The 16,682-nt window shown below is 39.3% G+C and overlaps 1 protein-coding gene across 2 annotated transcripts; it reads left to right on the top strand.

Annotated features, from left to right (window-relative positions):
- The first annotated feature begins 663 nt into the window (after nucleotides 1-663).
- stxbp6l (syntaxin binding protein 6 (amisyn), like) lies at nucleotides 664-16,446 on the top strand. 2 transcript variants are annotated; one of them, XM_030405854.1, is made up of 7 exons: nucleotides 664-953; nucleotides 1,567-1,754; nucleotides 5,553-5,683; nucleotides 5,891-6,218; nucleotides 6,311-6,406; nucleotides 14,363-14,520; nucleotides 15,297-15,493. In XM_030405854.1, exons 2-7 carry the CDS (start codon nucleotides 1,601-1,603, stop codon nucleotides 15,318-15,320), a joined length of 891 nt encoding a protein of 296 aa, XP_030261714.1. In that variant the 5' UTR covers nucleotides 664-953; nucleotides 1,567-1,600; the 3' UTR covers nucleotides 15,321-15,493. The 2 variants fall into 2 exon arrangements, with proteins under 2 accessions (XP_030261714.1, XP_030261712.1); XM_030405852.1 differs by having other exon boundaries at nucleotides 665-953; nucleotides 1,587-1,754; nucleotides 15,297-16,446.
- The last annotated feature ends 236 nt before the right edge of the window (nucleotides 16,447-16,682 follow it).

The following is a 16,682-nucleotide window of genomic DNA, read 5'->3' as shown; positions in this document are numbered from 1 at the left end:
GTGGGCGTGGCGATGCGGTCCATTTCGATGCTTCGCCACAAAACAGGAAGTCCTTAAAACTTCAACATACAATTTCCCATCTACACCATATTGCTCACACATGTAAAGGGTTTTGACCTGAATACATTGATGCATCAATACTTTGCCATATCCATAGTGCCACCAACTGGACACGGGAAGTCAGACAAACATCATCTGATTTACATGATATTTACAGGTTGTTTTTTCCACATCATACACTACAGATGATGCGGGTAACATGTGAGCAGACACCTAGACGTGCGCCCTCCGACGGCGCCAAAGCGCGATTTGCATAGAGCGAGGGCCCGTTGCAGCTTAAATTTCCCTTGTTTCTGTCAATCGAGACACAAAAATAAGACTCAGTTCTGTGATCGACTGACTTCTCATTTGCACCAAAGCAACCTCCAAGAAGTCTTGACTCAAAGAAAAAGACTTTGTGATAAAAATGATACGGATAAGGGGGAAATAATATATATTGTGTAATATTGTGTGACTTTATTTCAAATTTCATAGTTATTCTGCATGTTTTTGTGTATTTTTCCAGGTGATTTAATATGTTCCTTAACAATTTGGATCTCCAAAGAGGATCAGCACGCATCCATCACCCCAGCTGGTGCCACCCCTGCCCCTGCAGCAGTCAGCGCTGGCTCTGTCTATGAGACAGCTGGTGTCTGTTCTCTGACTTGCAGCCTTTAACCACGTGCACGTCAACCTCTTGAAATGGGATGGACTGTGGTTTATTTGTGCCTTCACAGCAAGGCACGCCGTTTGGTGTGCCTGGGTATAAATACCTGACAGAATCCTGGGAAATATTGAATAAATATAACTGCCTACTAATTTAACGCTTGAACTAACAAGACAGTCTCCCTGTGCTAGAAGACACAACAGGACTCGAGTGTCTGGCTTTTGGGTGGATAAAAGGACAAGAACAGGTAGGCTTCTATGTAGATCAAACCTTTTTGACCCACAGACTCATTGTTTATAGCTTCTTGAGTATATACTGAAATTGCTTCTGTGGATGTATCATTTGGCTATCTTACAAAATTGCTATTCATTTCAATCATCATCACATTTTCCCAGGGCCAAGGCAATGTCTTAAAATGTTTAATTTTCTTTAGCCTACAGTAAAAAATTCAAAGATGTCCAGTTTACTGTGAAAGAACAAAAACAAACAAATCGTAAATAATAAATGCTCAGAATTATTTATTTATAAATAACTCAATTTTATAATTGACTTAGTGTCTGAACATTTATTCTGCTAATACCTTTACACATATGAGGATGCTAACATGACATTGTTTTTTAAATTAACACATGAATTGCTTAATGATACCATTAAAATATGGAGTAAATAAAGTAATTATTATGCATAGAATTAGACAGACTCTTTCTATATTGCGCGGGCTGTGATCTGAGGTAACCTCTTTTGGTTTCTATTAATCGTTGTTTTCTTCGCAGTTACTTGTTGGCAGAAAACAACTAGCCTGATTGTCAGTCCTTTAGCCCATTCACACTGCCTGAGAGTTGGTCCCGTGTCGCTAACAGGCCATCCATCACCTGTGTAGGTCTGAGGACTACAATGAACATTCAGTCTGCCATCAACAAAGAGCTCTTCATCCCTCGTGATGAGCGGATGCTGGTGGCAGTGGAGGTGCGGAGGAGGAAAAGGAAGAGGATGTCCGCCCTGCTCCCTGGAGCCAAAGGAGACTACACCACATTCATCTGTGTTTCAGGTTAAATTTGAATTTTATACTTTCGTTATTTCAGAGTCTGAACTGCTGGACCCCAGGCCTTTTCTTCTCATTAACATAATAATACAAACACTTCCATTAGTAACATTGTAATACAAAAATCCAAACAGTGGTTTGAACACATTTTTTTTAATATAATCAGTTGTTAACAATAAATCTTTTTTCCTTACTTAAATAACTTACTGAAACCTTGCCCTGAAGTAACAAATGAAATGGATGGACACCATGATGAGGCTGAGGCGTTTTCTCTGTGCAGCAGTGAGGCCAGTTACATTACTTGCCCTACGAACCCACACCATCATTTTACTAATTGAAATATCACTATTTCAGCACAGAGTAACAGGAGTCACATTTCACTTTAGCTTGGAGAAGGTCAAAATTTGTTTGCAAATACATGTAATTAATCCTTCTATCCCATTGCAATGTCATCAAGCTTTGTCACTTAGCTTGTCCTTTTGTTGCAAATTGGTCATGTGATATAAACTCAATTGTAAATTAATTAGAGAGCCTACAATCATAATTACACTGTGCATTCGCATTTTCCTCTGGCGCCACACTCATCGTGGGAAGCATAGTAAAAGCATAATGCTGCCCAAACTACTGTACAATAAACATGGAAATGGTGAGAGTGTAAAAGTTTTTTGGACATTATAATATTAATCATCCAAGACGCAATGTCTGCCAATGGGGGGCGCTCTGTCAGTGTTGAGTGGGGGGAGAGAGAGTCTGGATTAGAGCCAGACACTCTGGTGAATACACACCAGATCTGGAACCATTTACTGAAGGGAGGAGAACTTTTAAACTTTTTGGATGAAAAAGTGGATCTACTGTATCTTCACTCAGTTTTCGGGTGTGTATGAACTGTAATGTTAATGTTGACTGCCGACTTCATCAACAACATTACAGAGAGGAGAGAGGAAACAGTGAGAGAGTAGCAGAGTCTGTAGGCAACTGAATTCACAGTGTTGTCCGGAATTTGACCACACAGACACACATACCCTCTGCTGCTTGCTAATGTTAGCTTACGGCTAGTTTACTTTAAAGTAATCTGGCTCTTTGGGGCAGATAAACACTGCATGAGTAACACAAATAAATCACCACTGCTGAGGAAAATCTATCTGAAGTTACTCAAGGACAAATGTTCACAGATGAAGTTTCATTCACCTTGCATGTAGTCTCGTTCACTGACTTACCCTTCCTGGAGGTATTCACAGCAATCTCATGAAACGCACCATTAACGTTGATCAAACCAATGGATTTCTCTGGATTTGAACATGACGACAAAAATTGGTTCAGAAAGCATTCTGGTGAGGGTCCAGGCTGGCTGGGATGATGTCTCTGATGTGCTATACAACCAGTTTCTCAAAGCACTTCATCGAGATGCGGGCAGGGTGGTAGTCAGTACAACACAGAAGGCTTTTTTAGATACAGGGACGATGGTGGACGATGGTGGCTGTCTTGAAGCAGGTTCGGACACTCTGCTTTGACAGCAATATGTTAAAAATGTCAGATTGGCACATGTTTTTTTAGTACAGGGAGGGATGCTATCAGGACAAGCAGCTTTACTCACATTCATTCATTCAGGACCGGATACTGACAGTGTCCGGTCCTCTGAAAGTGAAGTAGACTCTGTCTAGGAAGATCAAAGCAAGCATAAAATGTGTATCTGGCAACGTGGACTCACACATGATGGACACACTCCTGCTTTTGTTGCCTGTGCTTTCTTGAATGGTCTGCTTTATATCTTTAGTGCTGTTGGTGTTGAGGTCCCTCTCTGGTGTCTGCTGATGTCTCCTCTCTGCCTCCTTGATGCCAGGCTTGCATTACACTGGTGGGAAATTATAGACTTTGTGATCGCCACCCCGTCAACACATCTGCTCATGTTTGACATCACTGATGATGTGTGTTCCTTGAGATTGATGTGGTATTGTGTGCATCAGCTGGGAGTGAGCACACAGGAGATGCAGGCTTGTTGTATTTATCGTCTGTATTGTCGTCTTGAGCAATGAGAAAATAGTGACAACCCTAACCCAGAAATTCAGCTTCCAGATTGATTTTTAAAGGCAATATTTAAACCCCTGATTTGTGGTCAAGCTCATGCCCCACTTTAGAGGGGGAGACGCAGTGACACAAACGTCCCTGATCACCAAGCATCGACATTAGTCCACCTCCCCTCTTCCAGCTGTAGTCCTGTCAACTGTTTTCAGTCTGTCAGATGAAAACATGGCGCGTCTGCAACAGCTAAATATGATACACGTGACCATTTTAGAGATTTTTAGTGTGGCCTCAGACTTTATGAACCCACTGTGTGTGTGTGTGTGTGTGTGTGTGTGTGTGTGTGTGTTTACAAAGCGCTGCAGCACAAGTGTCATTGCTAATTTCAAACCATAGTTGTTGTTTTACACGTCCAGTGCCCACATTGTGTATGTGCTGTGCGTCCCTTGGTGAGTTGGTCTTAAAATGATGAGTGATTAGGCAGGGTGATAGCACACTGCTAATATGAGGCAGCAGAAAGTGACTCCGTCATGGACCAAAAAGAAATAAATGACACAGTACTTTTTCCTGCAGGCCCTTTTTATACGATGTGACTAAACAAGAGGTTTTGCACTGCATATACAATCTGATTATGATAATGATTAGATAGGCTGTTTTCAGTAATTTCTCAAATGTCACCATGAATGTTGTAACGTCACTGCAGCAAATATTGTGCCACATTGAGGCAGCAAAACTAAAAACTGTATAAACGTGACAGGACGGAGGAGAATTAAACGTTAAGCCTCCGAAATAAATACTATAACACAGTTTTAACGAAGCTCAGGATTTATCTGGAGGATGGCTGCTTCATTCCAAACAGTTTCACTGTAGGAATCTGAACTCTGTGTGTGTGTGTGTGTGTGTGTGTGTGTGTGTGTGTGTGTGTGTGTGTGTGTGTGTGTGTGTGTGTCCTTTTGTGGTGTAGAAGAACACAGAACTTTAATTAACGCTAGTGACCTTTCCCATCTGTGAGTCAGGAAATTTCAGTAATCCACAAAGTTAATCTGATGTGCCTTATGTGCTGGCTTTCTCAATGGAGGGACACACTTGCCGCAGGTAATGTAATTAATATATTTCTCATTAAAGGCATATTTCATCCACCTGGATGCCATCTCCCAGAGGAAACGAAAATTGGAAAAGAGATCTCAGTAGTGTCTCATTCATTTCTCCTAGACAACTATGAGATCTATGTGAGACCAAAGTGAGGCTGTGGATGATTTCTCCTGTTTCTCAATTGTTTCTCCTGAGAAACAGGTGCAGAAAATCTCAACTTGGGCTGTTATTAATCAGCATGATGCATTTCATAAGATCAATGCATCACTGTTACACACACAGACGCACACCAGTTAAATATCATTCAACATTGTAATTTCTCATATGTAGTCAAACAGAGTTGTTGATGGGAAAGAGGACTAGGAAATGGTAAAAACAGATGATCCACCAGCCAAGGACCAAATACCTGCTCATTGGAGATAAGTGCTGCTGTATAGATAGCAATACGCGTGCCCGGTGCACATAACACTGTGATTGGTTTAATTTATGTTATGCCCAAAATGCACCCAAGACTGATTTAAAATCTAAATATATCCTTACTGTGGCTTGTGCCTTACTTGCGCCTAGATTATATGCTGTTTAACCAACAGAAATGAGTTGGACATGCCCTAAACACATTTACCCCATGTACTAGGGCCCATGGTCATACTGGTTCAACAGGGAGGTCATTGTTTGTGTCATCTGTTTACCTAGTGACCAACACGAGGCCACATCAGCTCCTCATTACAAAGGTGAAGCGTTTTGGTGGCTCCTCCTCCTTCACCAGGAGGTCCCAGTGGACAGTGGAGCAGCTCAGACAGGTCAACGGCATCAACCCCAACAAGGTCAGCAGCATTTAGGCACTGTTTTACCCATAGTGGTCCATAATAACACCTGCAATAATACATTACATACACCCCCCTAAAAAACTTAAAACAGTTCATCATTGTTGAATGCACTTGTAAATCATATTTGACAGAGGCATCAGATTAACAAATGCAATCATGTGATGTCATTGTTAACTTTTTTTTTGTACTGTACTGCTCTTCTAGGACAGCCCTGAGTTCGACCTGGTGTTTGACAATGCTGTGGACCAGTGGGTGGCCAGCTCATCAGCAGAGAAGTGTATCTTTGTCCAGATCTTGTATCATGCCTGCCAAACCTATTGGGAGGGGAAAGCAGGGAGTCTGGGAAAGGCAGGGAAGTCGGGCAAGGTGGGACGCAAAGGGAAACCAAGTCAGCATGCTCACGAAGAACTTGGAGCTGGTCCAAGTGACTCCTCACCAGGCCCTGCATCAAAAACCCTGCGGGCCCGGAGGAAGAGTTATGTCCCCCCCAGAAAGGCAGAGTTCATCAACTGCCAGTCCAAACTCACAGGAGGTAGTGTCACATCATTATTGAGGTTCATAATACTGTGGATATCATTTAGTCTGCACGTGATTTAGCACAGTTGCGATGTGTTGTTCTTTCAGATGCCTGCACTATGAATCTGGTCATCTACCGCTGCAAAGCCTTCTTGAATCGTATGAAGAATATGATGGTTACAAACCAAAGATCATCAGGTCGAGGTAAGGCAGTGAATGAAGTTCTATATATATATACTTTATGTGCAGTTGGTATACTTGTAATGCAGAAACCATATCATAAACACAACATAAGTAAACAATTGAACGGCCTCACCAGTAGTCAAAGGCCAAAAGGATGAAAAAAATGGCAAATTTCAGAAATCTACCTGGCAAGCAGGATCAAGCACATATTTTTTTGGTGAATTTAATTAATTATTTAAGTTTTTAAGCCGACTTTGTTGTGATTTGTTTTCATAAAATGAAATTGAATTTGCTTTGTTACTGTTGGTATGTGTGGCACAGCGGCCCATTACGGCTGGGTATTGTCAAGAACCTCATAATTCAATTCCATTTCGATTTGATTCAATAGTGATCCGATGGCTTTGATATCGATTTAATAATGCATGTAGATTTCAGAAATACCCAGATAATGCATTAGAATATCTTCTGATATTTGTTAAATGATAAGGTGTGCATTATTTGTATTGGTGTAGAGCAAACTGACACCAAAATGTATGTTACCATTACATTATTCTTTAAGAAACAAAAAAGTGCAGTAAAGTGTGACATTTTTTCACACACTGTTATTATTTTCAAAGAAGTGCTACTATATAATAAGGCTGAGGAATTGCCTTAGTTTTGGACAACACAGTAACTCACATAGGACTACTGGATATAATAAAAGACCAGTGAGACTTTTAACTTATTATCATGAATCGATTTAAACATTTTCTGAATGGTAATTGAAATGAGAAAAATAAGTTGCAATGCATTGATAAATCAATGTTTTTACTCAGCCCTAGAGGCCTACAGTCACAGTGATGGAAGTTTAAATAATAGACTACAGAACTGATGTTTTTTTTGTTTTGTTTTTTGAAACCAAATATGGCACGTCAACTTTTTGTCAATTCAAGCAACATTATCTCTTCAACTCCATTCATAACTTCACTGAATAAAGGCTCTAAATTCAGTTTGAAATTGTCATCTTTGTGCAGATAACAAAACATTCAAAAAATCTAAAAGAGATTATCAAAATTGGCAGGCCAGATATAATTGCTGGCGGGCCAGTTTTGGCACGTGGCCTACACTGTGTCCGTGTCACCTGAGCCCCCAGGTTGAAATAGGCATAAAAGACCTTAACATGTCATCTAGTTTGCTAAATAACTTCATAAGCACAGTCAGAATTAACACAATGTCACAAATTATCTAAATATAAAATTATACATTCTGACCATATATATATATATAGCTCATATGTATATATATATATATATATATATATATATATATATATATATATGAGCTACACAGCATTAATCATTTTCTAAGACAACAAATAAGAAACACAAGCAACTCCTCTCGTGCACGCAAGCAATGAACTGAGAATGGGACTGTTACAGTGTGCTGTGTGCTGTGTCAAGCACTCCTCCAGTATCTTTCCATTTGTGCTGCATCTCACAAATGTTCTTCTTCCCAACACCTCAAATCTAGATCTGTCTGTCCATAACACTTTTTTTCCGTCTTCCTCTGTCCAATGTGTGTTCATTTACCCATATTAATCTTTTCCTTTTCTTGGTTAAGTTTTTCTCTGATGCTCTGCCTAGAACCCCAGCATCCTATATTCCCCTGTTCACTGATGTCGCTGAGACATGTTTTTTGGGTACCATTTAATGAAGCTGCCAGTTGAGGACCTTTGAGGCGTCTGTTACTCAAACCAAGACTCTGATGTACTTGTCCTCTTACTCAGGTGTCCACCAGAGTCTCTCACTTCACTTTCTGTTCTGGTTAGAGACAGTTTGTGCTGGTCTTTAATGAGAGAAGTATACACCGATGTATTAGATCTTAAGCTTCTTAATAAGCTGACAGAAGCATAGAATAGCCTTTATTCTAAGAAGAAGAATAGACTGATGAGTTTCAGAAGTTTATTTTTTTCATTGAGACTTGGACCTACAAGTGCTGATGCTCCAGATTCTAAACTAGCAAGGAATGCCAAATAAATTGCTTCACAAAAGTTTTCATCTGCACTGACGTAATTGCACAAGGGTTTTCAAATGATCACTTAGCCTGATAACTAAACAGATTTGGATTAGGTAACACAATGTGACAATGGACCACTGGAGAGATGGCTGCTGAAAAGATATTTAATGATATTTCATTAACAATCAGCAATTTCCAGTAGAAAGGAATTGTGCCCTTTTTTCAAAGTTTTCAAAATTACAGAAATTTCTAAGTAACCCCAAACTTTTGAATGGTAGTGTATATCAAAAAGCTTGTGTAAATAATGGGACGTGTGGGGGGCTTCAACATATGTATATACAACATATGAAACATATGTATTTGCCAGGCAGAGAGGGTTTGAAATTCAAGAAAAGATGCTAATCGTTAGCTGTTTTCTCATATGTACACAAGACAATGTCCGGAGTTGCCCTTTTACTCAAAAAGCACACAACAGAGTATTGTCTGTGTCAGAGGCATTGATTGGAGTCTGGTAACACTCTAGGATGTAGATGCTTAATTGAGCCTCTGGGGGTTCTCCTCCTAAAAAAAAGCATTTCTACAAAACCTAACCTCTTAGATTAAGTCAAGAAACAGCCACCTTGCACTTGTCTAATTAGTTACCTTAGACTGAGAGTACTAAGGAAACAAATAATGCATCAAGAATTGGGTGAATCAGGGCAGGAAAATATTTGTATTAATTATTTGAAATAATATTCATATAAACGTTGTGTTGCCTCCAACTGTAAATGTTGTCTTTGCTGGCTCCTTGTTGTGCAGATGGTAGGTAAACTCTTGTTTTAGCCTTTTTCCTGAATGGACTCTACTTCTGTCAGCTAATGGGATTCATTAATTGATTTGGGATTTTTCCCACATAAGTGCTACAATATGATTTGACAAAATTCCACAATCCAATAGGAGGGATGTCACAAAAGTCACATGATCCATAGACTGACAGAAAGTGATCCACAAATGGATCAACAAAATATCACTTGTGGCCTCGTGGATTGGTACTGCACAACAGACAGGAATGCTGCTTGTCCACTGGCAATGTGAAAGGAGTCAGCTGTTTGTTTTAGTGGGTTTACCCGTGTTTATAACCTGCATGTATACACTAAGTTTGGTGTAGAAGTGTGCAGAAGTGGTGAAGGGATGCTCAGAATTTCTAGCTATTCCCTAGCATAGAGAGAGGCTGTATCAGACTGTCTCATTTCCAATCCATTAAAGCTCCTGTCAAAAAGATGATCAGTGGAGTCAAGCTCAGACATTACTGGAACTTCCATTTCTTCAGGTCATCTTCAGGGTATATATTCTGGTCATATCATCCTAGGCCTGTGTCTCTCTGAGTCATTTTTCTTTTTTTTTCTGTCTGTTGTGCTCACTGTGCTGCACCTCTCTGCTGCAACAGAAAGGCCGCTCTGTGATGTGGCGGTCAGATGAGAGGAGACTTTGTTTATTTTTGGGGACATCGGTACAATAGATGGTCTATAGGAAGCCTGGGGCTCTGAGACTGACAGAGAGCACTGCGCACCATTGAACCCGCTGATAGGGGCAGTGTAATGGGTGGGAGACGTGCCAGGCTGCAGCAAGGCACCAATAACAGTTCAACAGCACTTCATGCTTAACCTCAGTCGACCTGTGACATCAATATACTTATCATACACTACTCAAAATGAGTAGTTATGCTGTGACATATTTCAATTTCTATTTTGTGTTTTGTGAATATTTTTGGTCCCCCAAAATAATGCAATACATTTAAATTGACTGTTATTGCACATCCATGCACATGCATATATGCACACATACCAATATCCCCAGCTAATTATGTGTAGTGTATTTAATCATAACACACTAAGTCCATATTAAATGCGTTATTTTAGAAGAACTCAAAATATAATTAGTGCTCTTTAAGAACTGCTTAAATCAAAGTTAAGGTAATTGCAGTATATTTTATTATTATATACTTAGTTGTGTTTACATAGAACACCTTTTAGAACATTTAGTGTAATTCAAATGCATTACATTTAAAATACCCTCATAAGAACTCTCTGAGTATATTTTGAATTTTATATGATCTAAAAAATGTACCTGAACACTTTCAGTAGGATATCAGTTCAGTAGTAATTTATTATCAGTATACTTCAAGAGCCACTCTTAGTTTAAAATAATTTTAAGTACATTACTAATCATGGTCATGATCATATCTTTATTTCATTTTACCCACTACCTTTACAAACGTTCCAGGGCCTGCTACTGAGAAGCATCCACATAGCATGATGCCACCACCACCATGCTTTTCATGGTGGGGATGGTGTGTTTGTGGTGATGTACAATCCTTGGTGTCTGCCAAACATAGCCTCTAGTCTGATGGCCAGAAAGCTCTATTTTGGTCTAATCAGACGAAAGAACCTTCTTGATCTTGGAGTCTCCCACATGGCTTTGGGTGAACTGTAGAGGAGATTTAATGAGCTTTCTTCAACAGGCTTTCTCTTGTAAGGCAAGGCAAGGCAAGGCAAGTTTATTTGTATAGCACAATTCAGACACAAGGCAACTCAAAGTGCTTTACAGGCACACACAAATTACATTAAAAGACATAAACATTTCATTTAAAAGACATTAAAAATTGCATTAAAAAAAATAAAAATAATAATAATAATAATAAAAATAATAATAATAATAATAATAAAAATTAATAAAAATAGCATTTTAAGACCAGTAAAAACATTAAGAGACAAACATCAAAACAAGTAGGCTAAAAAAGCTTTAAAAAGCTTTAAAGCTTTAAAAGAAACAAGACTGTAGAGTCAGAGTAATAATGCAGTTCAAAGACTTGAATTGCTTCAGTTAAAAGCAGTGGCAAAAAGAAATGTTTTAAGTCTTGATTTAAAAGAGGTATGTGTTGGAGCAGACCTGCAATTTTCAGGGAGTTTGTTCCAAATATGTGGCGCATAGTAACTGAAAGCTGCTTCTCCATGTTTACTTCTGACTCTGGGGACTGAAAGCAGAACGGTACCTGACGATCTCAGAGGTCTGGATGGTTCATAACGCGGCAGCAGATCAGAAACGTATTTTGGCCCGAAACCATTCAATGCTTTATAAACCAACAACAGGACTTTGAAATCTATTCTTTGATAGACAGGAAGCCAGTGTAAAGATCTAAGAACTGGAGTGATGTGATCTACTTTTTTGGTCCTTGTTAGGACTCGAGCAGCAGCTTTCTGAATCAGCTGCAACTGTCTGATGGAGTTTTTAGGGAGTCCTGTAAGGACACCATTACAGTAGTCGAGTCTGCTGAAGATAAATGCGTGAACAAGTTTCTCCAAATCCTGCCGAGACATAAGCCCTCTTATCCTGGATATATTCTTAAGGTGATAGTTGGCTGACTTTGTAACTGTCTTAATATGGCTGCTGAAATTCATGTCTGAGTCCATAGTCACACCAAGGTTTCTGACTTGGTCTGTAGTTTTCAACATTACAGACTGAAGCTGAGCAGAGACTTTAAGTCGTTCTTCCTTGGATCAAAAAACAATTATTTCAGTCTTATCTTTGTTTAATTGAAGAAAACTCTGACACATCCAATCATTGATTTGTTCGATGCATCTACTCAGGGTATGTATGGGATTATAGTCCCCTGGTGATATGGTTATGTAAATTTGTGTGTCATCTGCATAACTCTGGTAGCAAATTTCATAGTTTTCCATTATTTGAGCTAGAGGGAGCATGTAAATGTTGAATAATAGAGGCCCCAGAATGGAGCCCTGGGGTACTCCGCTTGTCATTTTCATCCGTTCAGATGTGTAGTCACCAATAGACACAAAGTAATCTCTCTCATTTAGATAAGATTTAAACCACTTTAGTGTTGTACCAGAGAGTCCAACCCAGTTTTCCAGTCGGTCCAGTAGTATATTATGGTTGACTGTGTCAAACGCAGCACTGAGATCCAGTAATACTAAGACTGAGATTTTTCCACTGTCTGTGTTTGAATGAATGTCGTTGAAGACCTTAACGAGGGCCGTCTCAGTGCTGTGATGTGGTCAAAATCCTGATTGGAAAACATCCAAACAGCCATTCATTATTAAGTAATTGTTCAGCTGTTGAAAGACAGCTTTTTCAATTATTTTACTTAAAATTGGGAGGTTTGAAATGGGCCTATAGTTATTCATTACTGATGTGTCTAGAGTTCTCTTCTTCAGGAGTGGTTTAATGACTGCTGTCTTAATGGCTTGGGGGAAGACACCTGAGAGAAGAGACGTGTTAACAATCTGTAGCAGGTCTGGAATCATGCAGTCTGAAACTTTTTTGAAGAACCCTGCTGGTAAAATATCCAGGCTGCAGGAGGAAGACTTCAAATGCTGTATAATGTCTTGAAGGTTTTTGTCATTAATTGGATCAAATTGTGTCAGGGTATTAGAGTTGGGTTTAGGTGGACAAAACGACAACACACCTCCAGTACCTGGTAGAGTGGCACTGACCGCTTGTCTAATGTTCTGAATTTTGGCAGTGAAGAATGATGCAAATTCATTACAGGCCCTGGTAGACAGATGTTCAGCTGCTTCTGGCACAGGAGGGTTTGTTAACCTGTCGACAGTAGCAAACAAGGCACGAGCATTATTTTTGTTCTTGGTGATAATGTCTGAGAAGAAGGACTGCCTTGACTTTTTTAATTCTAAATTAAAAATGTAAAGTCTCTCTTTATAAATGTCAAAACTCTCCATTAAAGCTTTAATTGGTGAAGAACCTGGGCAACGGCTGTTGTATGCAGAGTCTCTCCCATCTCAGCTGCTGAAGCTTTTAACTCCTTCAGAGTAGTCTTAAGTGTCTTAGTGGCCTCCCTCACTAGTCTCCTTCTGCATGGTCACTCAGTATGTGAAGATGTGCAATATTCCTTCCGTTTCCTAATGCTGAGACTTGGAAATGTTTTTGTATCCATCCCTTGACTTTTACTTTAACCTTTTCACAGAGTTGCTTGGAGTGTTTGTCTTCATGGTATAATTGTAGCCAGGAATACTGATTAACCAGTGACTGGACCTTCAGACACAGGTGTCTTTATACTACAATCACTTGAGACACATTCACTGCACTCAGGTGATCTTCATATCAATAATTGTGAGACTACTATCACCAACAGGCTGTACCTCTGTTGAATTAGGTCAGTAAATCTAAAGGGGGTGAATACTTATGCAATGACTTATTTTACATCATATATTTTAAATTAATTGACATTATTTTTTGCAGAATTCTGTTTTCACTTTGACAGAAGTTTTAATCCATAATTTTTTTTCTCCAAAAAATCAAATTGTATTGACTGTGATACCATTTATATATATAGATACGATTTATATACATCTTTAGTATTGTAAGTTGAATTGAATTGGATTGACTTCCCATTGCTTAATGCACTAAATGCACACTTTCTTTTACAAATTCTAACAATACTATTTTGAACAAACTTTAAAAGCAATTGTACTTTAGCACACCTTACAGAAATAGATAACAGGAATGACTACTTCAAATGAAGAGACAGAACATTTTTTAAACTTTAGTGCAGAATGGTACTCTGGTTACACGGGACACTCTGGGAAATTGTCTTTAGAGTTCAGGGGTCAGGGTCATGCCCAAAAGGACTTCAGCAGAGTAACACTTGCTGACACAGTCACTGACCCAAAAAAATGTTTGATTATGTCATATTATACAGCAGTAGATACAAACAAACAGAGCTGTCAACAGTTTAGCTGAGGGGACAGTTGATGGTATTATGTGGAGATAGCCAGTAAATGTATAAATTGAAACATTCCTGCAAGGGACACATAATTTGTGTTCCTGCAGGATTTCAGGGGCTGCCTGGGGACGTGAAGTGATTGCAAATATTTCCTGTGTTATGTCAAACCAATTTCTGAATGTGCGACTGCTCACTAAGATAAAATTCTCTTCACATGCTTTCTCTTATTTTATGTGTGCAAACAGGTCAGCCTGGACAACGTGTCACAGGGAGCACTGTGGGTAATATAGTTCAGAGAGTAAATGTGTCTCTTGGGGAGCGTGGAGACAGACTGACTCGTGCTGAGGACAAGACTGTGGAGCTGATGCACAAAGCCCATCAGTTTGCAGACACTGCTCACAAGGTGACAAACATGCAGTTATTTTATTCAAGATAAATAACTTGATTCTGCTGCAGGGTGTCAATTAAATCCTGACATGCAGACGCATTTACATTTACATTTACATTTAGGGTATTTGGCAGACACTAAATGCCCTTAATGTAAATGTAAATGTAAAGCATAAAAATGAAGACATCTATGGAATTACTAAGAAAATGTATGTTTACTGTTCTGAATGACTGGTCTCACTTCCCAGTCACTGTTCAACTCGCTCCTCCAGGCTGCTGCCGACAGTACACATGAACTCTCATTTAAAAAACACAAAAATCAAGGAGAAATGATGAAATAAGTCAATCCGAAGCAAGTCAGTAATTTAAGGCATGCATGACGCTCCCGTTCTCCAGATGTGACCAGTGGAGGCAAAGCATGATAGCTGAGCCAAAGGGTTCTGTGAGCTGAACGCACTAGTTTAACTCAAATTGCAAAGCATTATATATGACATAAGAACCTGGTGGGATCGTAATGATTGAGCCATTAGTTAAAGGAAAGAGTGAAAAACTTTAGATAATGGCAGCAAAACGCCAAAAGTGTCATAATACCCTGCAAGGTGTCCATAACCAGGGATGAATGGACTCCACAGAGACAACAACTCTGCCCTCTAGGTCATCAATTCATTCCTAATAATGGACTCCTTGTTGGGCATTATCCTTTACATTATGACAATAATACAGATTTGAATATGAAATTGTTTTGGTTTTAACTACGACAAATGTATTTTTGATGTTTTATTACCCATGCAGCTGGCCCTGAAGTACTCAAAGTAGAGTCTGGTGGAGGATGAATGGAGCTCTTCAGGGTGTAAAAGATGATTTCTGTAACATGGACACTAACGCTTTGCGATGCCGTCTGAGCCCAGCAGATGCTGCTAACTCCTCATGAAAGTCTGTTTGTGAGAAGAGGACCGGAGAGGAGCGACCCGCAGGCTTCAGACTGTCACTTAAACTGCCTTCTGTTATGACTGACTGCAGCAAAACAACCTAATACACTTTAACCACCTTTTGATTTGACACTTGTGTCTCCAGGGGATCACCTGCAGTGTGTTCACCTACATGTTTCTCCTGTCATCAGATTAATCTCGTGTTGTTTATGAGAAAGCAGGACTTTTAAGATGCAGTTACTTAACACTGTTTTCTGTTTAATACGTTTTAAACGCTCCTATTGATTTTTTTTATTCATAAACATCAAATAGTTTTTACCAAGCTCTTATAACATTGTCTATGAAGGCAGCCCACTGGTCTGACCTAAGATCTATGTGACAGGTGGCAGTGCTCTGGGTGAATGGTGCTTTTCGTTTTTTTTAAGTGAACTACATGTTTGATTTTCTAGTACTCTGCACTTTGTTATCACCACTTGTTGTCATCATTCTCTGTTCCTGATGTGTGTGTGTGTTCGTGTGTGTCTGTGCAGTTCACAGTGCACACTGTGTTTTGATGTTGTCAAGTATACGTTTTCGTCCTCGTTCACATCGATGTGTCCTAAACACTCATCCAAACGTTGGCTGATTAGATTTAGATTTTGTCTGTTGTCCTGTGTCTTCTGGTCTGTGTATGTCGTCATGGGTTTTGAGTTAGCACGAGAGGTCAAGTGAAGGTGGGTCAGGTAAGTCAGTGAGAGTATTTTTTTTTTTTATAATAAGTGTTCCAAAGTGAGCAGTGTGAGTAAAGCTGGTCTGTGTAGAAATGTCAGGATGAATTCAGAAGGTTGAAATGTTGACTTTGGGCGAAAGCCTTCAGGTTGACGACTCTTTCTGTAATTTGGTGTACAACTGTTTGGTTTGTTGCTTTTGGCTCCAAGTTAATGTCTGTAATGTGACTCTGATGTAATAACTTAGAGACCATGTCCCCTCTCCTGTCTTTGAACCAATTAAATAAGCCTCATCGTGTATGTCGAGCTGTGTTCTGTGAAGGTTTTATTTAATTTTTTTTTTTTTTTACGTTTATCATCATTATGAGCTGTTTAGATATTGACCACAAGATGGCGCCCACAGAGCAAAAAATGAGACACTTCAGCACCATAGCAGTTGACAAAACACTGCTGAAATGTAACGGAGGATCAAATAAATTCATATATTGGTTCAACTTAATCTGTCATTTGGAAATTAAAGTCAATTTGCATATTTCCTTGAT

Source organism: Sparus aurata, chromosome 22, assembly GCF_900880675.1.
Source record: "Sparus aurata chromosome 22, fSpaAur1.1, whole genome shotgun sequence".
Classification (NCBI taxonomy): Eukaryota; Metazoa; Chordata; class Actinopteri; order Spariformes; family Sparidae; genus Sparus; species Sparus aurata.
This window is presented reverse-complemented; position numbering and strand designations above follow the sequence as displayed.

Coding starts and splice junctions, on each gene's coding strand:
- stxbp6l (XM_030405852.1), top strand. CDS start 1,601: ATGAACATTCAGTCTGCCATCAACAAAGAGCTCTTCATCCCTCGTGAT. Junction 6,407..14,362: donor CCAAAGATCATCAGGTCGAG/GTAAGGCAGTGA, acceptor GTGTGCAAACAG/GTCAGCCTGGACAACGTGTC. Junction 14,521..15,296: donor TTGCAGACACTGCTCACAAG/GTGACAAACATG, acceptor TTACCCATGCAG/CTGGCCCTGAAGTACTCAAA.